Here is a 19,095-nt window from a genome sequence, read left to right as displayed (position 1 = left end):
GCTGATTTGCTCTCTCTCTCTCTCTCTTATATGGTCATTGTTTCTAATATTTCTATCCAACAAAGGCCATGTCTGAAATCTCTATCTTGACCTCGTTTTAAGCTTTTAGTTGAAACCATAATCTACCAAAACCCTAATCTCTTGGTGAGATGTAATTGAGATTAATCCTAGTCTAAATCATTAATGCATTGAATATACTCTATTAGACTCAACAGTTAAATATATAACTTTTCACTTTTACTAAAGTGAATTACAAAATTGAATTACTTTTTGAAATTGTGCTGAACCTCTTCCAGCACGTTGACACTGAACTTGTGTAGAAGTTCCTGTCCAAATTATATTTCTCAATAGGTGGCTCTACCTCCTTTGGTCCCTTATGGGGAAAAACTAGCTACTTTTGTTAGATTTGAACCATGGGGGGCTAAGACAATCCTCACTTTCACCAGCCCAACTAACCTCTTGGGGCTTTCCTTGCATTGATCAAGTCCCTGTTAGCTGGAAAAAGAAAAATCCAAGCCAATGTGTTAACCATTTGGTTGTTGACATTGAACTTTGTCTATGTGACTTACTTTTAACAGTGTTAATGCAGAAATAGTATTATATAATTGCAATTCAAATTAGACATTGTCCAAGAATTCCAACTTTGCAAAAACTGTGCACAACAATTGCTGAGAGAGATTCTCAAAAAAATTGGGAAAAAGAAAAAAAATTGTCAAGATATCCAAAAGAAAAGAAATTGACAAAAAATGAAAAAAATTCTGTTTACACCACAGATAAATTGGCAATTCTGATAACAATGGTTCCAATAGTTGGTTAGAACTCAAAGAGACATAAGCCCAAGTTTATTTGTAAATTTGTCTATCTTGTATTTTACTATTTTCTTTGCTCTGTCGAGCTCATTTTTCTCCTTTTGACATTGGCATCCATTGCATGTTTCTGTATTTGTTAGTTCTAAATTCTAATAGATTTATAGTTTATACTTTTCATTATTGTCCGTTGGTTAGTGAACTTGTCAAAATACAAAGTCACACATACTTTTTAAAGTTTGATTATATTTATAATTTATGTTTTTGCACCTATGTATGAGATTAGAGCATGTGTGATTGCACATTATATTAGTGAGTAATTCCCTGATAAAATCCACCTTATTTTTGCTGGAAAAGCATATGTTTGCTTCATTGGAATTAGGGCGGTCTATGTTGTGGTTTTGATTCAATTCTATCATAGTTTAGCTATTGTTGCAAACCAATCAACTTCCCTTGTTGGCGATAGGGTTGTCTTTGTAGTGTTTTTAATTCATACTTATCTCATTTGATCTACTGTTGCTTGGGTCACTCAACTGGCCAGAGTAGTTCTCCCCTTACTATACAAACACCAAAAAAACGATCAAGTTATCCTTGTTTCCTTGCAGTCTGCATTCCCTTCTATGCCGTGTTTTTATTTTTATTTTTTATTTTTCAGTTATTTACAATAAAATCAAGGCTATCTGAATTTGACTACGCTTAACTGATTAGTACTCTGGCACCTTTTGCACTGGTGTATATGTTCATAAACCTATTTTGAGCTAACTGTTTCTAGGGCATGGCATAGTTTGTGTTTTCTGATTGATAGCCTAATTCTGGTCCAAAAAGAACTTGAAACAAATAAATTTATTCATCTTTGGATGCTGTATTAGAAATTTAGTTCTGTCTTGCATATCTTAAGCATCTTGTTCAAATGCTTCTCTCTTTGACAGGATGACCATCGTTTCAAACAAGCATTAAAAGTCAAGAATCCCAAACACAGGTTAAAAAAGGTCTTGGATTGTTGTAAGAATAAAACAAAATGTGAGGGTGGAGATGTGATTGATGAGGATCAAGGACAAGATGGCGATGAAGAGGTTAAGAAGAAGCGTCATGGAGGTTGTGGTGCTCAACAACCCAAGATAACCATTGATGGTATGAAAATAATTGCTGAATATAAAGCTCCACGCAAGAAAGCAGATGAGCAAGAACAGCTAATGCCAGAGCCTGCAGAAAGGAAACAACAGCTTTCAGCAGAGCGGGTATGCTTTATCTTTTGACAGGCCAGTCAGGCGATTTGAGTTCCATTATTGAAATATAATGTATACAGAGCTTTTGGTTTTTCTGTCTATAATGATATAATCTGATTTGTCTCAACTATATGCAGGTTCTAAATGTTTTGAAGCGAATAACTGATGAAGAGTGCCAAATGTTGGGTTTGAACCCCAAATATGCTCGACCAGATTGGATGATTTTGCAAGTTCTCCCTGTTCCTCCTCCTCCTGTCAGACCTTCTGTCATGATGGACACTACATCAAGGAGTGAGGTAATTCTTCATATTGGTTTTTTTGTTTAAATTTAATTTTTCTCTGTTTCCATTAATAATATAGAGTCTATAGATCACATTTTGCAGATCCTAGGTAGCATTTCAAAATATCAGTTTGGAGAAAGAGAATCACTTCGCAATTTCTGAAACACCTGCTTCATGTATAATCAAATACTATTCCACCACCAAAAGCTCTCAAACTGTATATCATATAATTCATCCCAAAATATGAATTGGGACCAACCAATATCACAGGATTAAATATCTGCCCAGGCCTGGACAATACAAAATGTCTAAAAAATTACTCTTTCCAAAAGAGAAACTTCGCCTTCCGAAAGAGATATTTCACCATGCAATTATCAGTAAAACCCAGAAATATCCAAAACTACTAGAAATTAAAGGATAGGATAACGAAAAGATTCAGAAATTTGACTATCCTGCTCCTCCCATGTCTGCCATCTGGCTGAATCCAAATTTAAATGCTATTTTGATAAACCATCAACCTGAATATTCCTTTTTCTGTATATATGTGGGTCAGATATGGATTGAAAGGCAGTTTGTAAAGTAATGAAGCAAGTTTTCACATGAAAAGGATCCATCCATCCACTTGATAACCACTTGGAGATCACCAAACACTTGCAGTTTGTTGTCGCACAGAATGTCTAGGCACTGTGACAACAGCTCAGATCAGGGGCTGTCACCTTGATCCCCAATCTCTCTGTTTAAGCTGTCTCCCAATAACAGACTAGGGGGGGTAGACCCTACGGAATGGATGGAAGAAGGACTAGTTGGGAACCAACCAATCTGGGAGACACAGTTAAGCGACCAAATACTCGTTTTAGATTAAGCAAGATCTTAAAGGATTAGATTAGATTTAGGCGATTGATACCAGTGCCTTGTAGAGTCAACTATCTTGCTAAGTAAATTTAGGATGAAGTACAAGATGGACAATTGCTGCTGGACTAGTTGGGAACCAACTAATCCGGGAGACACAGTTAAGCGACCAAATACTCGTTTCAGATTAAGCAAGATTTTAAAGGATTAGATTAGATTTAGATGATTGATACCAGTGCCTTGTGGAGTCAACTATCTTGCTAAGTAAATTTAGGACGAAGTACAAGATGGACAACTGCTGCTTTAATGATTAACTATCCTATATGAAAATGCAATTCCTATGACTTAAGTGAAATGTAAGAATCTTGGTTGATTTTATTTAAATGCCTATTCTAAGTATGTCCTTTGATCTTTGTCTGTATTGAGCCTAAACTTTATAGCGAATGACAGAGAAAAGTCAAGGTGAAGTACACGAGGGCGTGATTAATGATCCTTCTCCTGGAAATCTAACATACCCGGTGCCTCTTGCACTGCAAGGGCTGTGGCTCTGACGACTGCAGAGTCATTGTTTTAGACATTAAAAAGACTAGACTTCTCAAGAGAAGACACAGAGGTGTTCCTATCTTTCTTTCAACCAAGCTTATGCTTGGAGGTCGATTATTAATATGCAAAACTATCTTAGGATGCGAATGCAAGGTGGAATTAGAAGATGAGTGAGTAGTCTTGAGTTAAGATTGTTTAAGGTTTAAGTACTTAGTATTAATTAACCATTATGGCAAGAGCACTTAATAAATGAAGAGACAATCTTAATAGTCTTGAGTTAAGATTGTTTAAGGTTTAAGTACTTAGTATTAATTAACTTTTATGGCAAGAGTACTTAATAAATGAAGAGACAATCTTACACGAGACAAAGTGCCAATTTTCCAAATGCCAATAGGATACAAAAGATGCCAAAGATACAATTGCTCAAGTAAATAATCACAAAATGTATCTCTTAAAGAAAGATCACTGATATGCCAAAAATCCACAATAACCATAAACTAATAATGATATTAATGGCAAGAGAAAGAACTAGAGCATTAAATTATTTACCCAATCTAAATGACAATTCTTCAAGATCAACAATCTCCTTAGGATTTTTCTAAGATAATGCCAATGATTTCTCAATATCGATTATGCAGATGCTCAAAATATTCAATCGAAAGATATACAATTTTCCACAAGTCCACGATAGAATACTTAATAAAAAATGTTTATCACAAATACTTGAAAATTCTCAAAACTAATTATTCAAGAAATATCCAATAACCAAGTAGATAGATCTAGACTTAGATTTAATTTCCTTCTTAGATGATAATCGATCTCAATAATTATCAAGCATTAAAACTAAATATCACAAAACTTAGCTAAAGTAAGCAGATAATGAAAGCCTAAGCATTTAAATTTCAACGATTAATATCCATGATAACAATGAAATTTAGATACTAATTAATGCTAAACACCTCTTCAAATAATTCTAGAAATTCTTAATTTTTCTAATGTTTCATATCCAAAAAATATATCTCTTCCTATAGTCAAACTTAAAGAAATTTAAAAATTTATATGTTGCTTTGACTATAGAAAAAATTTAAATTTCTACCCCACAATCTTTTTTTAAAGATTTAAGGCCCCAAAACCTTTATCACATAAACTCAGAAAAATAACCTAGATTAAAATATGTGTCACACTATAGCAAGTTTAATGTTGTAATGCTTATGAAAACAAAAAAGATATTTTTTCTTCTTCTTAAAAGGGCCAATGAATCATTTTTTTTTAACGTGATAAATGAAAATTAATTTTTTCAAAAGGGCAAAAGTGATGAACGATTTTAAATGTAGTAAGTGTTTTATGAAAAATTTTAATTTTTTTTTTTTTTAAAAGGGCCAAAGGCCACTTAAAAAAAAATTAAATCAAATGTGATATGTTGGGAAGTCTTAACACTAGCATGAGGAAAAGCGAAGAGGAGCTCGGGCTAAGGAGGTAAAGTTGAGCAGGGAGGAGCTGAGCGAGAAGGTAGAAGAGAGACGAGGAGAAGAAAGGGACTGCGAGCAGATAGGGAGGAGGATTAGGGTTGCGGGGCAGAAAAGCGAGGAGATAGGGACGAAAGAGAAGGGAGATGCGGGAGAGCAGGAATGAGGGCTGTGGGCTAAAGAAAATACTGCGGGATGCTGAGGAGAAATTGTGGGGGTTTGGCAACGAGGGAGAGCCACGAGCTGCGGTCGAGGGTTTCAAGAGAAAAACGCAGGAAGGAGATTAACAACAATGAGAAGAGGTTTAAGAAGTGTAATGAAGTAGAGAGCTAAGCTGTGGCAGACAGGCATGAGTTTAAGGCAAGTGAAGAAGAGGGAGACTGCTTGGAAAGAAGCTAAGGATTGCCCAAATTTTTTTATTTTAAATAAAAATAAAATAAATTAAAATAATTGCCTAGAAATTTTCTTTCAAACTGATGTATTTTTGCTTCGAATTGTTGCTAGAATTTACTATGATAACCTCAGATCTGAATTTTCAAATTACTAATTTCGTTGGTTAATCCCCGCACACAAAACTTTGAGGCTAGATCTTGCCCTCTAGGGCCTAGATCTGCCTCAAAACCTCAAATTTTCCTCGACAAATTTCATAATTTAACCTGCACAAAACAAAAATAAAACCCCAAATCCTACATGTATACAAAAATTAAATTGAAAACCCAAATTAGGAAATAAAAAAATTATGTTACAAAACTACCTAAGTCGCAGGAAACATTGGAAAAGGGCCTGTTTCCGGCCAGAAACGAAATGGAAACGAGGAATCTTGTACCATACAGCCTGGAAACTTGTTTCTGGCCGTACTGGTCTGTTTCTCGAGGAGGAAACGTGGCCAGTACGGCCGAAAATGTGTTTCCAGGCCATAAGGTGAAGTTTCCTCTTCTAACTTGACTTTTTCTTGTATTTTTTTATTTTTATTTTTCCGCTTCTAATTTTTTATTGGGCGACTAAAATATTTTCTAGATGCTTCTAGATGCCTCTCAAGTTATAAAAAAGAGGATTTTTTGAGTGGGGTAGCCTAATCTTCAAGCCTATGGCCCTAGTGTTGATATGCAGTTCATGGTAATGTTAAATTTTTAAAGTAAAAGTGAAATTATCCCAAAGACTTTGCGTTTATTATTCCAAAAATATTGAAAGAGAGCTTCGAGAGCTAGTACATGATCTAAAAGATTGGATGGTTTGAATGACAAGTGGCCTCTAATTTATAGAATAATTCTCCAATGGCTAGTTGGTTTGATCCCCGTCAAAGTAATCTCGATCATTGAAAAAAATTTAATTATCTTTTAATCTCTTCCGTTGAAATTATTTTATTTTTCGAGGAAATTCGAATTTTTCATTTAATTGAATTTTAATCAACTCAAAATTATTTTGAGTTGATTTCCTCAAAAAATTGACTTTGACTTAACTACCAAGGTCCAAGGGTCCAAAATCTTTTGAAATTTTCAATATTCCCTGGGCCGGGGACCTCAAAAAATTAATTTCTCTGAGACCCACGAATTTTACTTTTTGGAGAATTAATTTTTCCTAGAACATAAAATTAATTAAATTTCTGGCTTAGGATTTTAATTAATTTTTGCTAGAAAATTTAATTAATTAATCATGAGGGGATTAATACTTTTTCTGACCCTCAAATATTTTAGCCATGGTGTCTAATTATGAGAGACCATCAAGATATTACATTTTAATACATGAAGGGGGAAAGCTTAACATTCTTGATCAATGATTTTGGTTTAAGTGAAGGGTACTTTTTTACTAAATCCATGACAAAGGAGTTTAACAATCAACACCACCAACACTGGGCAAGATATGGGGTTTGGTGCTCTTGATTAAATGTCAGCCACATACTATAATGTCCTCTCCAAATTGATGGGCTAGTGGAGGACGAAATAGCTTATCCGACCTTGTAGGCTATAGTCTTGATAAAGGGGTATAAACCCAATTTTTCCTATGTTGGGGCAACATTGTGCAAAAGTTGGGACTGCTGGGGCAAAAACACCCAAAATTGGGGGTTGCATCCACAACCCCTCACATTTTGGAGCCCATGGAAAAATTTATATACAGAGAAGAGTTGAAATCAAATGAATTATCATCACATTGGATCAAATACATATGTTTTTCTTGAGCATTACCTTTGAGGGCTTTATGACCCCTTTCCTCTACTAATTTTGGTGTTGGAAGATTCCACCATAGTTAGTAAATCTTCTTTTTATCTCGTGTTATGTTCTGGCAAGTAGGAATTCTATCTACCAAGAGTTATTCAGTTTGGTGGCAAGACAAGACAAGAAGTCAAGATTGTTGGATTGTTCAAAGTTTGAAATTCAGTGGATTTACTCTTTGTGATAGTCTAAATCTCTGTGGAAAAGTTGCTAAGTATTTTGGGATTTTTTAGTAAAGTATATCTGAAGCAACTTGACCCCCCCTTGAAGCTCAACCTGTACTTGTATTGAGGCAACTCAGCCTTACTTGGAAGCACTTGGACCCCTCATCTTGAGGCCGGCTGGACTACATTGGTACCTGAGGCAACAATAGGCCGAGATTTTTTGATGCAAGGCAATTGAAGTGTTCTCTAAGGTGGCTTGGATTTTTTGAGGCATACTACTACGTCTCGTTGGAGCAGATCGAACACCTTGGCAGATAAAATCGTGTGAAATTACCCTTGAAGCAATTCGATTATTTTTGGAGGAAGCAAGACACAATGTGTTATTTGAGGTTCTACTATAGGGATTTATTCCAAATTTACAGACAGTGAATCAGGACAAATCCTCAGGCAATGGGATTAGAAAGAATTTCGTTTACTATTAGTAGGGTTTTAAGCAGACAATGAATTTGATATGTGTTGAATCTGTAGAAGTATTAGTTTTTTTGGATCATCATTATTTTTTGAATCTTGGAGAATTAGGTTTTGTTTAAAACCCTAGGCGAAATAAGGAACCCTAGAAAGGAAAAATTGCCCTAGGTCGTCGTAGTAGTTTTAGAGCAAAAGCATCCTGCTAGCTTGTGAGTGCATGATCCTTTGCTTTTAGAGGATACAAGCAACGCCATAGTAAGAAGAAAGAGGAACACCCATCAACCAACCATGGGGAATTAAACAGGGCAAGGGGAATAAGATCCTGGTGCCCTACTAAATGCAATACTCCAACAACAACAACAAATGACCAACGTGCTAATGCAAGGACAACAACAGATGGCTTAGGTTATTGTCCAAGCCATAAATAATTTGGGTAGTAATAGATTGAATGCATGTAATAGGGACGGTATTGAAGGAAGCGACAATAACCTTGGCTCTTCCAATATTGTTGCTCAAACGAACCACAAGACAACCAATGGAAGGAGTTACATACCTTTACTTCCTAAATTTTTAAACGATCAACAGACAACAACCCAAGAAGCAATTGAGCCAAATAGACTCTTTGATGAATACTTTCGGGAGTCTGCAACATTAGAAGATAACACTCGAGTAGCCATGACTTTCCAAGAATACAATAACATCAAATATAGAAATAGACCTAGGGGATAGCCTAATTCTGATCTAATGCACAAGTAAATTTTCCCTCCCCTCAGTTGATGGATCATCTAAATGTTTTGCAAGAGTCTAGTTGCAAAAATTGGACGCTTACTTTAGGTTCAACTCCATGTTTAGAAGTGGATGTTATCCAATTTGCCATACTACATTTAGAATGAAAAACACTTGATTGGTGGTATCATTAACTAGTTATGTTGGGGAATATGCAAACATCTCTTCTTATGTAGATGTCACGCAAAGATTGATAGATAGAATTGATCGGAAGAACCTGGACATACACTTCAGAGAATTGGCACAAATCAAACAGACAAGATTACACAAAGAATACATATCAAAATTCGAACAAACTGTTGTCATGGTGATAGACATATTTGAAGAAAGACTAGTCATGCTCTTCACAAAAGGAGTATTCAAACCCTTATAGGGTTGGTTTATGTGATTCGATCCTGCAACTCTAAGAAGCCATCAAAAAGACTTGTGATATGGGGAATGCATCAACCAAATTTAAGGCCCCGCCCAAGCCTTTCGACCTTCAGAAAGATAAGGAGAAGAAGCCCTTTCAACGTGATTAGCCAAAAAGGGACAGGGTTGGATGAGGAAACCTGAAGGGAACTAAGGTGGAAGAAGCTTTGTTTCACTTGCAAGGAGCCATGAGAGCCAAGACATTTTTGTTGGGTAAAGGAAAGATCTACTACATTGAAGTGGTCTTCGACAATGAGGATGAAGAAGGAGAACCCCCCTGAAATGATGAGCCTAACAGTCCAAAGAAAGAACAAACCCTTGAGGAAGCTAAAGAAGAGGAAATGCTGCGTGAAGAGAAGAAATTCCGATCGCAAGTTAAGATTGCATCTATATTAGAACCCCTAGATATTTCACTTTCAAGATCTGGGGAGTCATCAAGGGACATTGCGTCATAGCATTGGTTGATAGAGGAGCTACACAACTTCATTGATGTAGCATTAGTAGCAAAGAGAGGGCTACCCATAGGAGAGTTCAAAGGCCTTGATGTGATAGTAGCAGATGGGTACAATTTGGACTGCATGCGAGTATTTCCAAGTTTGAGTGTAACACTTGGTAATTACACTTTCACTAGTGATTTTTATGTGATAGGTCTTGCAAATGTTAATGTAGTATAGTATAATGATTATACTCGTTGGGAAAGTTCACTATGGTAGTAGCATCAAATGGCAACAAAGTATTTTTGAGAGGCATGGCAAATGGTATCCCATAAGTCGTTTCTGCCAAAAGAATGGAGGCCATATTTAGGCATGGAGAGCATGTATCTTACTATGGCGTTGCTTGTATCTTCTGAAAGCATTCAAGGCGCATGCACTCATAAGCTGGTAGAATACTTTTGCTCTAATACTACTATGGCGACCGAGGGCAATTTTTCCTTTCTAGGGTTCCTTATTTCGCCTTGGGTTTTCAACATAACTTAATACATTAACACTACAACAAGAATTTCTTCATAAAGTACACAATTTATTGTAAATACAATAATGGACAATAATTCTCCAAGATTCAAAAAAGAACAATGATCCAACAAGACTTATAGATTCAACACATCAGTTCATTGTTTGCTTAAACCCTACTAATAGTATGCAAAATTCTTGCTCATCCCATTGTCTAAGGATTTGTCCTCAATATTTTTCTCTGTCTGTAAATTTAGGAATGGAGGCCATATTTATGCCATACAACTTGAGTGGGCCTAATGGTTAAGAGCATGAGGTTCCTCCTAAGAGGTCACAAGTTCAAAACCAGAGCGGGGTAGATTATGTATGCCTCCATAGACTTAGCAGTGAAATCGCTGTGCGGAGGTGGGTCCCTTGTTCCACAAACAAAGGGGTCTCATACACCATTTTGGTGTCTGGCTTGGCCGTGACCTTAAAATTGGATAATAATAATAATAATAATATGTCGCAGAATGCATGATTACAAGACAAAAGACACCTAGTAGTAGCAACCTACAATACAAAGCAGTCATTCAACGAGTCCTAGACAAGCATGGCCAGGTATTTGGTGATATTCCCTCGGGATTGCCTCCTAAAAGAGGATTTGAACATACTATAGAGTTGGAAGAAGGGGCCAAGCCCGTAATCACTACACCATATCAACACCCAAAGAAATTTAAGGACGAGATAGAGAAGGCAATCCAAGAATTGCTAGCGATGGGCCACATCAGACCCAACTCAAGTTTGTTTGCCTCATCAGTGGTTCTGGTTAAAAAGAAGGATGGAACATGGAGGATGTGTATTGACTACTAGGAACTCAACAAAAAGACTATCAAGAACAATTACCCTATTCTCAAGATCAATGAATTACTAGATGAATTATGTGGAGCATTATATTTTTCCAAAATTGACCTACGATTAGGATATCATCAAGCAAGATGTGCTAAAAACAATGTTTTGATGCCACTATGCGCACTTCGAGTTTTTGTTCATGCCATTTGGGCTAACCAATGCTCCCACCACATTCCAATCTTGCATGAACATCATCTTCAACAAGCAGTTAAGGAAGTTCTTGCTAGCTTTTTTTACGATCTTCTCATATACAACAAATCATTGGAAGCTCACTTGGCACACCTAGATGGAATTTTGAGCATAATGCAACACCAATCACTCTATGCCAAGGCATCAAAATGCGAATTTGGAATGACGAAGTTGCTTTATTTGGGTCACCTAATTAGTGTGAAAAGAGTGCAGGTACATCAAGAGAAGATTCAATCAATATTAGACTAGCCAACACCCAAGCATCTGATTGAATTGTGAGGATTTTTCAAAATTTGTAGCTTTTACCGATGATTTGTCAAGGGATTTTCTCAACTAAGTACACCATTAATAAATTTGACAAAGAAAGGAGCATTCAGTTGGACGGAGGAATCAGACAAGACATTTAGTAAGCTCAAGGAAGTAATGAGCTCATGTGTAGTACTAGCACTTCCCGACTTCAATATGTTGAAATATGTAACTAGGTTCAGTATTCATAACATGTAATGTACTCTTGATTCTTGTATATTGTAAAAAGAAGAAAAAATATTATTATTACTATTATTTTTAGCATGGGTTTCATGCTCAAAATTATTTTTGTTTTAGGTCAAAGCAACCATTGAGTGCTTCTAGGTTTTGTCAGAGTCAAGAAGTCAATATAGTCATTGTCTCATGTATTAGACCCTATTGGGCATTTTGTAACAAGTCAAGAGAATTTATTTTGATTCAAAAGTGGCAAAATACCCTTCCACGACTAAGTCGACCTAGCAATGAAGAAGTTGGCCTAATTAGGGCTATTCGTCCTCCTTGGAAGCCTATATATAAGAGACCATTCGACCTCAGTTGGACACTCACTCACTCATTCGATCAAAAGGAAGTAAGAACAAGAAGCAAGAAGGCACGCGAAGGTCTAGAAGGAGGAAGGAAGACAAGAATTTCGATTTTCTCTTTCTCATCTCTCACACGTGCAAAAGAGGCTAGGGTTTTTGCAGCTACAAGGTCGGAGTTTCTAAGGAAGCAAAGAAGGGACGAAAATCCAAGGAAAGAAAGCGAATTTGATCACCTACAAGCCTTTGAAGAAGACGTAGCCCAAGCAAAGGAAGAAGGCTAAAAAGCCTTAATTCGTCCACACATGCAAAGTTGTAGCGTGTTGCAGGGGGTTGAAGATTGTAGATCTGCAGTGAGAGTCGAAATTTGTAGCTGGGAGTCAAAGTTGTGCATTTGGAAGAGATTTGACATGGTTTGAATCGATGAAGAGAAGCACATTCTCAAGAAGGTTGACTTGGTCTTGGAAGGGTCTTGGAATTTGTCATTTGAAGATTTTATAAGAAGAGAAGAAATTTTGTTGGTTTTCCTCTCTAGGAGAGGTTTTGGCCTTAGCTAGCAGCCTACATCTTGTGTATTATTGATATTCGTGGTTTGGTAGCTGTTTGATGATAAGAACAACATAATAATAAGAGAAGAAGAAACTATTAATAAGGAAAAGTAAAAGAATATCACAAGCAATTATCAAGTCAAAGAGGAAATACTTTAATTGTAGCCCTATTGATTTCTCAATGCAGTCAACCCTTTGTATTAGAATGTGATTATTACACATGCATATTAATATAAGGGGCAATATATCAAGAACCCTGATCTCATTATTCCACGTACACATCTTGAACATATTGGTGGACTTTGTCTCAACCAAAAGCAGTCTTCTCAAAATTATTGAGGGCAACAATCTGTCTCCCTTAGTTATGTTTTCAGGGCTTTCCCACGAATCCATGAGTTAGCGAGTGGGTGTATGCCATTATCAGGCCCAGTCATACTTTTACGCTTTTCCTTCTCTTCTTCGTACGAGTAATAGGAGCAGTGTTAGTGCAAAAGGGCCATCCAATTGCATTCGAAAGTCGGAAATTCCAGGACACAATGAGACTTTACTCCATATATGACAAGGAAATTATGGCTATTATGCACGTGTTGTCAAATTTCAGGCAATACTTGGTGGGAAATAGTTTTGTAGTGAAAACAAACCACAACAACTTGTGCCTTTCTTAGAACAAAAAACCCTGAACGAACGACAACAAAGTGGGTAAGCAAGGTCCAAGTTTATGATTTTGATATTGAATACGTAAAAGGGAAAAAGAATATTGTGTTAAACAAAGTCTTTCGATATAAATCACATGAGAGAATTTTTTGGCCGTTGTTCATCATCAGGACCAGATGAAGAGGCAGACCATGGCAAACGCTTAAGTAGAGAGCAATGAAGAGACATAATTTCAAGTAACGACTATATTTGAACAATAATGTTTAAATTATAATATTAATTTATTAATATATTAAAAACAAATATTATTAAGTAATGACAATATTAAACGGCTAGTTTTTGAAAAAATATATTTAAATAATGATATTATTTCATTAATTTATTAAAAATATTAATAGGTATCGATTATATTAAACGGCTAGTTTTTGAAAAATATTTAAATTAATTTATTAAAACCAAATATTACTAGTTCTTGAAAAATAATACTAGTTCTTGAAAAATAGTATTTAAATAATGATATTAGTTTATTAATTTATTAAAATATTAATATATAATAGCTTTATTAAACAACTAGTTTTTGAAAAAAATATTTAAATAATGATATTATTTCATTAATTTATTAAAAATATTAATAGGTAACGACTATATTAAACGGCTAGTTTTTGAATATTGTGGTCGATGCACTCTTAGAAAACCAACAACATGTTCTCTCATGGAGCTCACTGAAGACTGGAAGGCTCATCTCTCAGTGGAATATTCCAAGAACAAGTTTTCTTGTGCTTTGACGTACGAACTCATTCAATATGACAAGTACAAGATTGATCTATCCTGATGATGAGCCACGGTGGATGGCTCGAAATGTCGATTCTAACAATTATGGATGCGATGATTCCGGAAGAAAGCTCCACACAAAGTACAAGACAGTCAATGATATTATTTACTATAGAGACAAGGTATACTTGGTTTCTGAATCTACGCTTATGGAGAAAATATTTAAGGCTACACATGACATACCATGAACTAGACACCAAGGATTCTTCAAAACTTACTGACAGATTAGGGAGCGGTTTTTATGCAAAGATCTTGGAGATGACGTATTAAAATACGTTAGGAAATGCATGACATGTCAACAAAATAAGGTTGAGCACACTCATCTTGTAGGTTTACTCGAATGTTTACCAATTCCAGAGCAAATATTAGGAAAGCATCTCATTGGACTTCATTATAGTACTACCCAAAGGCAAAGATTGGATCTGTATAGTGGTTGACAGATTGACGAATTTTGCATATTTCTTTGCGATTCCAATTGATTACTCAGCCAATTGGGTAGCATAATTGTTCTTCAAAAAAGTTTTCAAATTTCACAGACCACCTAAAAATATAGTCAGTGATCAAGATAACATATTTATGGGAGTATTTTGGCAGGAACTCTTCAAGCTAGTAGGGACAAAATTAACCCCAAGCACCAACTATCATTCATAGACAAATGGCTAGACAAAGATCGTGAATAAATGAATTGAGGGATACTTACGTAACTACGTGGTTGGTCAACAAAAGCATGGATCAAATGGCTATACCTCGACGAGCATTGTTACGACACCACTTATCATTTGCGTATTGGGATGATACCTTTCAAAGCACTGTACAATTATGAAGCTTTGACCTTTATTGACATTGTATTCAGAGATAACAAAGCCCCATTAGCTAAGGATTGGATTCAAGAAAAGCCAGGATATTCTCAAGATACTCTAAGAAAATATGCAAGATGCACAAAATCGACAAAAGATGTATGCAAACCAACACCAAACAAAACACAACTTTGAGGTAGGACTTAGGAGACCTCGTTTTTTTGAGATTGCAACCATATAGGCAATCTACACGCAAGAAAAACGGTGCAAGAAAGCTGAAGTAGAGGTTTTATGGACCTTACAAAGTTCTCTAGAAAATAGGAGAAGTGGCTTATGAGTTAGAACAACCAAAAGCAAGCAAAATTCATAATGTCTTCTATGTTTCATGTCTCAAGAAGGTTGTCGGGTAGCAGGTCACTGCTTTTATTGAACTACCCACTTTGGATGAAGAGGGACAACTGCAGCTAATCCCATAAGCAATCATGGCGGTGCAAGGAAAGAAACTAAGGGGCAGAGTAATCTCATAATATCTTATTAGATGGAAGAATCTTCTAGAAGAAGACACCACATGGGAAGGAGAACGAGTTTTAAACAAACAATGAATTTGATGTGTTGAATCTATAAAAGATTTGGTTTTGTTGAATCATTATTCTTTTTTGAATCTTGGAGAATTATTGTCCATTATTGTATTTACAATAAATTGTGTATTTCATGAAGAAATGCTTGTAGTGTGAATGTATTAAGCTTTGTTGAAAACCCTAGGTGGAATATGGAACCCTAGAAAGGGAAAAGTTTCCCTAGGTCACAACACATACCCTTATAAGTGATAGAATCCAATGAAATTCCGCAATTTCATCGATCTTGAAATCTTGAAAACTGTTAAGTTTGCTGAATTTTGAATGGGATATGAAATTCCATTTTCGCCATATGAAGTTCGATGAATTTGAAACAACAGTCAACATCTTGAAACAATTAATGGTAATGTTAAACATTTATGTAAACGATTAAATATTTTCTTTTTATCCTTTTACTTCAAGAATTTAACAATACCATTAGGAAGCATCTAGGGAGGTTCGAAGGAGCACCTCGGGAGCGTGCTCCTTGGCTTTGGGAGCTTCCATGGGAGTGCCATTCGAGCATGCAAAAAAGAGTGTGCTCCTTGGCTTTGGGAGCTTCCATGGGAGTGCCATTCTCCCAAATTAACAGGTGCCAGGGAGCATGCAAAAAAGGTCCACAACACATTCTCGAATTTTGGGAGCACGTTCCCACTCAAAGCATGGTTCTAGGGTAGGAAGTAGGGGGGATGGTTCCTGCAACTTTCATTTAAACAATTCTAGGGTTTCCTTTGTGTGATAAGTAGATCTAAACAAACTATGGAAAATAAACTAATTTTACCTAGGGTTTGAGATCTAGGTTCTCAATTTTTCTGGATGATTAAGGGACACACAAATCTATCTCTACTCTTATTGTACTTGGAAGAAGGGTTTAGCTTAACAAGGGATTGAAGCAAATATGAAATAAATGAACATTCATTGGAAGAAATATAATACCAAGACAAAGCATATGAACAAACTTACTTCAATATTTGTCATCCAAGATTCACCATAAGCCTCCATGAAGAGATATCACATCACATCACAATTCCAGCTAAAAAAAGTCACTCAACTAGGCCTTCATAGTGCACAATTGAGAAAAATACTAATCGAGAGTATAAAGGTGTGACAATCATCCAAGGATGTATATCGCTCCATTACATATATGAGGGAAACCAAGTAATCTAATCCTCTAATTAGGCTAAAAGTTCTCAAAAATACCAAATTCCATGATACACGGTGGATATGTCATTAGGCTAGCCCCCATATAGATAACCTAAAAATGGAATAACATGAAAAATAACCTGAAATAAGCCACATGTGTGAGTAAAAATGCCTCCAAGGGGGGAAGAATAATGCATGAGAGAGAGAGAGAGAGAGGAATACTAATCAAGAGAGAGCCGATCTCAAGTTGTGACAATCATCCAAGGATATAAATCACTCCCCTATAATATATGAGGGAAACCAAGTGATTTAATCATCCAATAAGGCTAAAAGGTCCTCAAAAATACCAAAATCCATGATACAACATGGACAATCATCAAGTCGACTCCCAAAGATAGCCTCAAAATGAAATAACATAAAAAATAGCCTTAAATAATCTACATATGTGAGTAAAAATACCTCCAAGGGTGACATGATCATCAAAAAGGTAGGTCGCTCCATGAAAAGGTGCAATGAATGGCTTAAGGGGTTTGTCTCATCCCATATGTCATGTCTCATCATCCAAAGGTGATCCTCATCTCCAAAAGAACCCTCTCAAACCAACATCTTCCTCCAAATAGGGCATGTCATCATCTAACACAAGTTAGGGCATGATGCCATCAATCTAGGGCATGAAATCGTTATGGTAAACCGTGCCAAATTCCCTCTAAAGGGATCTCAAATCATTGTCATCTATGATCATCAAGAGAAGTGCAACGTCCATCAAGAAGGTACAATGGGGTGTCCTGTCATCTCAAGGGTGCACTTGCTCCCAAGGCAACGTCCTACCTCATAACATCAATGTACATGATCTTGAGGGTGGTGGAGGGTCTCATCATCCATGCCCAATCCTCATCAAGCTAAGGCATGAAATCATCATGGTAGAAGGTGCCAAATTCCCTCCAACGGGATCCCAAGTCATCGTCATTTATGATCATCAAGAGAAGTGCAATGTCCATCAAAAAGGTACAGTGCTACCCTTTGGTTTCCTGTCATCTCAAGGGTGTACTTGCTCCCAAGGCGATGTCCTAGCTCATAGCATCAATGTCCATGATCTTGAGGGTGGTGGAGGGTCTCATCATCCATGCCAAATCCTCATCAAGGTCAACACTCCTTAAAGGTGCCCCAACGTCCTCCAACAAATGCTCTCTGTCATCACAGAATGTGGTTGGACATCCTCTATAAAATGTTGGAGAAGCAACACATCACACCTTGAGGGATCTTGGGTGCACCTGGAAGAATCATCTAGCACATACTCAAGGAATCAAGTGAGATCAACATTATGGGTACAAGAACTAGAAGAGCATCAAAGTGGACCATATTTACTATCAAAGCCATAAACATACTTCACCAAAGTATCATCTTCAAATGTCTCACCAGCTTGTGATTGTGTACAAGCTGTTAGATTTAGGTATGGAAAGCTTATCATATGTTCCTAGGTTGACCATTTAAAATGATACGTGTGAGTGATAGGTGTTATGTTTTGGGGCTTACATCATAAAAGGTATCATAATCTTATACTAGGTGATGTAAAACTGTTATCCATGAGTGCCTATGTAGAGTGAGTGCTTAGCTGCTTGAGTTACCTTCCCTTTGTTTTTTGAAGCCCCTGATTCGCCTTTTTCTTTGCTTTAATTGGCTTACTTAACAGGCTTCATTGATTATCATATAAATATGCTATAACCCCTTGTAATGATGGGCAGTTTATCACTTTATCAGTGTCAGGGTGTTCATTAAGAGTACCTTTTACTTTGATAAGTGTGAAATAGGAGTGAGTGAGGGGGTAGAACTCAAGCTATAATTGGCTTTTTATTGCTTTACATCCCTTGCCATTCTTTTGCATTTGACATTTGGCTTTTTCCTTTTTTAATAGCTGCATCAACTTTGGGCACTTTGGCCCCTTCTTTTCATAAGATGAGGTATATAGGGAACTAGTATGAACAACTGAAAGCACTTAATCAAAGGTTGGGCTAATGAATCAAGTGAAAAGATGACAAGTATTAAGCATGAATATCATTGATATGCTACCACAATTAGAGCCTCCTAGTTGTGATTCTCCTAGACATTGAAAGAAAGACCCTAAGGAAGGTCACACTGGACTAGGTGCAAATGATAACCACCACGGTGAAATGAAGAAACAAGTATACACCCTGAGCATCATTGTCTATAATCCAATTTCAACACATGATCCATACTAGAATGCCAATAACATTAAATGTAAGCATTTACATGCAACAATGGTTAATGTACCTCATAATAGATGACCCCACCTTCATTGGATGAATAGGTTAATCAAGTGGAAGAACTGACCAAGTAGTGGGCATGGGGCATCTGAGGCTGCTATCTTGTGGATCATGGTAGGGGCTGCTGGCTAGAAAACTGCATGATAGGAGAAACAAATTCTC

At 36.4% G+C, this 19,095-nt stretch overlaps 1 protein-coding gene across 1 annotated transcript in view; it reads left to right on the top strand.

The window, feature by feature from the left end:
- The window catches only part of LOC149157186 (DNA-directed RNA polymerase II subunit RPB1-like), a 48,590-nt gene that overhangs the window by 7,558 nt on the left and 21,937 nt on the right, over nucleotides 1-19,095 (top strand). The window contains exons 3-4 of the mRNA XM_089439188.1: nucleotides 1,736-2,044; nucleotides 2,170-2,328. Of these exons, the coding sequence (XP_089295314.1) occupies nucleotides 1,736-2,044; nucleotides 2,170-2,328 (468 nt within the window). The remainder of the gene's footprint in view (nucleotides 1-1,735; nucleotides 2,045-2,169; nucleotides 2,329-19,095) is intronic.

Source organism: Pinus tabuliformis, chromosome 9 (genome assembly GCF_031772625.1).
Source record: "Pinus tabuliformis cultivar Carrire ecotype Pingquan chromosome 9, CPIR1, whole genome shotgun sequence".
Classification (NCBI taxonomy): domain Eukaryota; kingdom Viridiplantae; phylum Streptophyta; class Pinopsida; order Pinales; family Pinaceae; genus Pinus; species Pinus tabuliformis.
Note: the sequence above shows the minus strand (reverse complement) of the source record. Positions and strands in the feature narration are given on the sequence as shown.